Here is a 7,038-nt window from a genome sequence, read left to right as displayed (position 1 = left end):
GAAGATTCCGTTTTGGACACGGCGTCACCTTGTAGTTCGGCTCTTCATTGATAATCATAGGGTGGCCCATGAGTCTGACCCGTGAAGATAGGTTAGCGGTCCGAGGACCCCTTAGTCTCGGACTCCCTAAGTAGCCCCCAAACTAGCCTCCAATGCCATAGTATTGATTCCTTGCAGCTTCTTGCGTCCAAGGTCTTTGACTTGCGGGGCGAGTTCCTCTCCCAATTTATATTCAGCCGGTAATAGTTCAGGCACCGATGACTTCCCTGTTTCCGAATAATATATGTGACTTAGCCTCAAAGGCCAAACATTCGAGTGTGAACATCACTTGTGTCTGACAACCTTTTAGCAAAAGGTCGCAGCCGGTCATGACCACGGACCAGTTACAAAAACTCGATCTACGGCTCGAGGCAGTTTTTTCATTGGCACGTTCCATCAATATGGAGATCATGCCCCACTTTTTAGGGGATATGGTTTATGATTTTGGTTATCCCACGCGCACATAACTACATGATTTATCAGGAAGTGGCGAGGTCCGAGGTGCAGCAAGGGGGCTCTTGGTATTAGAACGACTTATAAAAAGGAAAGTGACACCATAGCCTCCACACGCTTCTGAGGTCTCACATCGCCATCACCTTCCGTAATCCTCTGAGGCCATGGACGACTCGGGTTCTAGAGGCAAGTGGCAGGCCTCCTACATCACCAACAACATTTTGGAGCTGAAGCACGCCGGCTACCTGTCGTCGAACATTGTTCCTCGCGCTACAAAGAAGGGCGAGATCATACCGAAGCCAAAAGAAGGCGAGAGGGTGGTGTTCATCCCCCACTTCCTCCGGGGCCTCAGCTTCCCCCTCCACCCTTTCGTATAGGGTTTGATATTTTATTATGGGTTGGATTTGCACGACCCCCCCGGAACTCTTTTATGCATATTTTGGCTTGTATCACCGTCTGCTAGGCCTTTCTGTGGTCCAACCCCACTTCAGCTTGTGGCTGAAAGTTTTCAAAGTCAAGCTGAAGGTAGTGAGCGGCGAGCACGCAGACTACGGTGGAGTGATGGTTAGCAAGATCCCCTGATACATTGGCCGGACAGTTCTTTCATGGATACCGTCAAGGTATGGCAACAGGAGTGGTTGTACATCACCGAACCATGTGACGCGGAGTGGGCAGTACCCCCCGGATTTAGAACCAGACCGCCTACCAGACTAGTGTCATGGACGAAGAAAGGGCTCGATTGGGGGGAAGCTGCGGAGCTGGATTCGCTGCAATGGTGCATCTCCATCCTGGTGAAGAAGAAGATTGAGCTGACCAACGTGGTTCAGGTCATGCTACGCGGTCTCCTCCTCCCGTGTCAACATCGTGTTGTCTCTATGTGGTCTTACGGTCCGGATGACCTAGTGAGTGTGCATCACTTCTACCGCATTACTCACGACAAGCTATGGAAGGTGATATTCAAGCCGCAAAAGACTTGGTCAACCGAGGAGGAAGACTCCCGGAGAGGTAAAATTTCATTTTTTGTGTTCAGTTTTTTCCCTTTAATACGACTCTTGCCCCTCTTTCTTCCGTATTTCCGGACCTGGCTGGAGAAATCCAAGCGGATCAACTGCTTGGCAGCGCTGCCTGAGGGCCCCAGGACGGCCTTACCAACAGCCATGTTGGTCGAAAAGCCGTACAAGATGCCAAAGAAGAAGGAGGCCCGAGGAGGCCTCTATTCAAAAGGACCTCCGTACTCTAGATTTGAATATACACACGTCCCCTATGCTCTTGAGGGAGAGCAGGAAGAGGGCGTGTAGGAGAGCGTCTCCTCCCACATGAAGAAGAGGGTGGCGTCTGAATGCATGAGGGAGATCTAGCTCCCACTGCCCCAAAACGACAATGGAGGGCCAAGGTGGCCCTGTTTGATGATGGCTCGGACTCCGTCGAGGAGTCTAAGACCTTTGAAAGGGTTCCTTGAAGGACCCTGAGGGTCAAGCCCCCGACGCAAAGTTATGAATCCAAAGATCATATCACTTTTCCGCTTTAAAGGTTTTGTTATTTATTGTATACATGCTTTTCCCATTGCAGTCCGACACACGACTTCCCCATCAACCAAACCTCGGAAGGGGACTCCATGCGAGCCGTACTAGCCTAGAGTTGGACCGCATCCCACAATTCCCTTCCCCCCGCTATAGAATAGATAGGAGAGGCGGTGTCCCGAATGACCCTCCCTGAGCCGTACACAAGTGGCGAGGATGATGATATCATGGCCGAGGCTAACACCTCGATCGCCGAAGACCAGGTGGGCGAATCCCTCCTTGCAAGCAAAGAGGGAGAGTCCGGTCGGCCCGATCTCTCTTCGTAGACAGTTCTGGAGACCTCCAAGCCTCTGAAATCATCTACACCGGCTTCTCCGAGAGGAGAAACTGCAGTGCCGCACCCGGAGCCGCCCATAATAGGGCGGCCCCAAATCAGGTGGCCGACCGTGATGGAGGAGAGTTTGAACGACTCTTCCATCGCTGAAGAACACCGCACTCTTCTGGGTGCGGTTTTGCAAAGCATTCAATCTGTTGATAGCGGATTGAAGGAAGCTTTCGGCGGTTTGTTGATGGGCTTCAAGGTAATTTACACAATATCTTTTTTACAAACTAATTACAAATTATGGGTTTATATGCAATCCCCATATTCAGTAGCCCCGAGCCCAGTTTGAAAAACTCATGTGGGGGTCAAAATAGTGCAGAAAACGCAATTATAGTATTGAAATGAGCCGTTGCCCCCAAGACTCTAGCAGGATGGTAGAAAAGCTTGTCAGAGGGTTCAAAATCCAATAACTTGGGAGTATGAGACATACAAATTGCTTATGCAGGCCTCGTCTTCGGCAACAACCCCCAGCCCCGTGGAGATGGCGGAAATAAATCGGAAGCTTAAGAGCTCCGATGAGGAGCTCGGCCTTCTCAACAAGCGGTTCGAAGACGCACAAGTTAAGTCCGAACTGGACTACTATCAATATTTTCCTCATTAAAACAAGGTATTTTTACTTGTATCCTTATGTCCGAAGTGTTTTTATGACAATTGTAGTTGTCGCCGTGGAGTTCGAGAACCTCAAGGCCGAGTTGAACAAGGCGAGGCAAGAGGCCGCCGAATAAAAGGCGGCAGCTGAACGAGCAGATGCCGAGTTGTTGACGACAAAGTCTGCCAGTGACAATCACGTGGCTAGAGTTGTTGAAGTGCAGCAAGAGCTCAAGGACGCCTTCACTAATTGTGAGGCCCTTGAGCACAAGAATAAGGAGCAATCTTCCGAGCTATCCTCTTTTACCGCAGCGACCCAGGAGGCGTGGATGGCGTTCGCGAAGACCATGGTGCATTGGCCGAAGTTAAAGCCAACCGAAATGGCCACGGGACCTCCGTCGCCCGGGAAGGAGCATAGGCGGCCTGAGCTGTATTTTTCCACCATTATGGATGGTGCTCGGGCGATAGAAACCTAGTGCTCGAAGGATGTAATTCTTGAGTGAAAATACTATCGTGTATTGATAGTTAAACTTTTGTGCATCAATTTTTTGCTTTCGACAATGTTGGTGGTGGTAGCTTCGACATTAGTAGTGGAGGGTTTGGAAGTGGTGGTGGCTTGGGCAATGGTGGTGGAGGTGGTGTTGGGTTTGGAAGTGGTGGTGGCTTGAGAAATGGTGGTGGAGGTGGTGTCGGGTTTGGAGGTGGTGGGGGCTTGGGCAATGATGGTGGAGGTGGTGTCGGGTTTGGAGGTGGTGATGGCTTGTGCAATGGTGGTGGAGGTGGTGTTGGCTTCGGCATTGGGGGTCGTGGTGGTGAAGCTTTTGGCAATGATGATGGTGCTTCGGCAAACGATGCTCATGATGATGGTGGTGCTCATTCTCACGTCCAAGTTGTTGAAGATAGCGGTGCTCATTCTCTGGTCAATGTGATGATGGTGATGGAGGTGCTAGGGCTAGTGGTGGTGACGATGATCTTCGCAACAATGATGATGTTGCTTGATTTCTTCATCCCCAATGGTCATTTAATCATGTTTTATTTTGTTTCATCGCACATTTGTATGACTAAACTTGTTAGCTGATATGTTACACATGATTTTGAATGTGATGAACTAGTATAACTATGTACATATAAATTTCGTGCATCTATATAAATTCAAGCATTTGTCAATATTTGCTCTATGAATTTTTTGTGGTACCACAAAGCATCCGATGTGGAATAAATCCACTAAACTCGTCCCGTAAAACAATTACCAAATGAGTTTACATAAACTGTTTCATTGGTATCGTAATTCTTTTACGAGCGCCGTAAACAAAATTTAAGAGACAAGACTTTACGGTAATTCTTTTACGAGCGACCTGTAAACAAAATTTAAGGAACAAGGCTTTAGGCCCTGTTTGGAACCATAATAGATTATAATAATCTGGTTTATGAACATAGATTATATAAACTGGTTTATAAAAATAATCTTGGTGGGCATGTTTGGAGGCCAGATTATATAAACTGTAAACCAGCTTTTAAATTGTGCAATGACATGTTTGCCCTCTGTTTTTTTTGCGATGGGAAAACGGTGCGGTGGCAGTACCTTGTAAATAGCTCAAAGTTAATAAGGGTAACATGTCTTTATTAATCCATAATCTGATTTTAGCTGGGTTAGAGTAGCTTATGAGTTTTTAATAATCTGATCATCTAGTTTTTATAATCTATAGTATAAACTGTCCTGTTTGGAAACACAATAGCTTATAAAAACCAGATTATATAAACTGGATGAATCCAAACAGGGCCTTAGGGGATCTGCTAGAAATGGTCCATATCGAATTTTCAATAAAATAGAACATAAAACCACAAGAACACTGCAACACAATGGTACATGTCAAACAAAATCCCCAGCCCAAATGCAACCAGGCACCAGCAAGGCAGCAAGTAGAGTATATATATATATGTATATCACTGTAGGTATTCGTTCCATGTTCATATATCATCACTGTACCACTTGGTATACTACGATGGTAATTGTAAGCATCCACGAAATACACGTATTTATACTTGGTGTACTGCGATCTCACGGTCACGGGAGCGCGCTAAAGCACCCCGAAAAACCTGCCCCATCCACTCCTCCTCGCCTCCTCCTCCGCGGCCGGTGCCGGCGGCGGCGCAGCCGGCGCCTCTCCGACGCCCCAGATCCCCTCGAGAACCTGGGCCAGGCTCGCCGGTACGCCGTAGGTGCTGGCCTCGGGCGCCGCGAGCACGGAGTCGAACACCTCCTGGAGGCCGACGACGCGGCGGCTGACGGCGCGCCGCGCGTCCCGCACGGCCGGGTCGTGGCCCGGGACGGCGTCGAGGCGGAGCAGCACGGCCATGAGCGCCTCCGAGAAGCGCGCGCGCTCGCGGTCGTCGCCGCGGACTGCGTCCACGGTCTCCTGCCGCCGGAGCAGCCGCTCGAGCCGCGTCGCCTCGGCGTCGGCGGCGCGCACGGCCGAGACGTGCCTCCGGACCCGGCGGCTCCGGAACGCCGCCTGGATCCTGGCGGCCGCCGCGTCCTGGGGCGTGGTGACGGGGATCCGCACGGTTCTGGCGGGCTTGCGCGCGGCGGGGCCGGGGCCGGGGCCGGGGTCGCCGGCGGCGAAGAAGAACTGCGAGGCGGAGCTGTGGTGGTAGGAGCCCATGGCGGCCGCCCAGGGTCAGGAGAGTAGAGCTAGGTTCAGTGCGTCGCGGAGGACGATTTTGTGGGATCTGCGGGTGTGGGGTGCCGGGCGTCGCACTGACCCGCGGTCCGGTCCACGTCTGCGGCGTGTTTCTTTCTTTGGGGCCAGGACGTGTTTTCCTTGCCTCTTTTTCGGTGGCGAATGGCGATAGTGCCATCCCAAGTCCCGTGGCTTTTCTCGCGCCACTTTAGCTCCAATTCGATACGCATGCTTTTGTTCCACGGTGGATATACATGTCTTCCGCGGTGTGGCTGCAGACGGGGGCCACCGAGAGACCCCGACAGACGGACAGAACCCAACGGCCCGACGCACCGAAAGGTGGATGGAAACCTCCAACAGCGGCCGGAAAGGACACCCGAGAAGTATCCGGAAACGTGACCCGCAGCCCCACATGCAACAGAATCGGCCTCGCCCGCCACAAGCGATGTGCGCCAAGCGCGCTTGCTTGGCCGGGCGCTCCCAAGTCCAGCCTGAACCCGGCTAGCCGCAACATCCAAATTGTGAGGATTGCACGAAAATTTGCTGGGCTATCTACAGATTGCACAACCGTGCTTGTTTTGAGGGAAAACACTTATTCAAGGACAGTACCATGGAGCGGAGCCGCACCGATGCATTGCCATGCAGCGGCTACCTAATCAGTTTGCAGCGAATAAATGAACGTCACGTGTCCGTGTAATTCCATTCCTACTTGCGCATAATATCGTTGTTCCTGACCACAAGCACGTCTTCATGTATGCATGCATGCAAACCAATACTCCATCCGTTCCTAAATATAAGTCGAGCACATCAACTTGATGTAAACAAATATTTCCCTAGTTTTTTAAAAAGTTTTATCTCCTAAACCATTAATTTAATTAATGATCCGCTTTAACAATTAGGTTCCTCATGACAAGATCTTTGAATCTAGATCCCATATTGATATGTTTCAACACTTTTATTTTTCATTGGTAATTGCCAGATTACTGTCACTTAGTCATCGGTATATTAGCAACTTAGTGAACAATTACAAATAACTTAGTTGCCATCTATTTTTACATTTTAGTTGTGTCAAGTTACCATTTTTATTTCATGCAGCTTGCCAAAAAATAAAATTACACACTAGTTTTAAAAATATAACTTGTTTGACACTTTTTAATGTTGTTTCGTACAAAGCTTTGTAGCAGTTTTCATTATACATGATATAAAAAGCATGTCATGGGTTGTGTTTGTCAATTTGAAAATATGCCAACTTGTCATATTTACATACAACTTTGCCAGAAAACTATTTTATGTGCTTGTTAGTTTAACTATGTCGAGCTGTCATATTTATAAACGATGACCAAAAAAGATTTCTTGTGATCACCGGTATTATATT

General features: G+C 49.3%; 1 protein-coding gene across 1 annotated transcript; it reads right to left on the bottom strand.

Annotated features, from left to right (window-relative positions):
- Positions 1–4,852: 4,852 nt before the first annotated feature.
- Positions 4,853–6,358, bottom strand: LOC123402974 (BAG family molecular chaperone regulator 5, mitochondrial-like). Its single transcript, XM_045096948.1, has one exon. The coding sequence runs from the start codon at positions 5,643–5,645 to the stop codon at positions 5,061–5,063; it is 585 nt and encodes a 194-aa protein (XP_044952883.1). The 5' UTR covers positions 5,646–6,358; the 3' UTR covers positions 4,853–5,060.
- Between the last annotated feature and the right edge of the window lie 680 nt (positions 6,359–7,038).

Source organism: Hordeum vulgare, chromosome 6H (assembly GCF_904849725.1).
Source record: "Hordeum vulgare subsp. vulgare chromosome 6H, MorexV3_pseudomolecules_assembly, whole genome shotgun sequence".
NCBI classification, from domain to species: Eukaryota; Viridiplantae; Streptophyta; class Magnoliopsida; order Poales; family Poaceae; genus Hordeum; species Hordeum vulgare.
The sequence above is the reverse complement of the archived record's forward strand: the minus strand, read 5'-3'. Positions and strand labels throughout refer to the sequence as shown.

What these genes read in the sequence shown, in the direction of transcription:
- LOC123402974 (XM_045096948.1), bottom strand. Translation starts at nt 5,645, where the DNA reads ATGGGCTCCTACCACCACAGCTCCGCCTCGCAGTTCTTCTTCGCCGCC.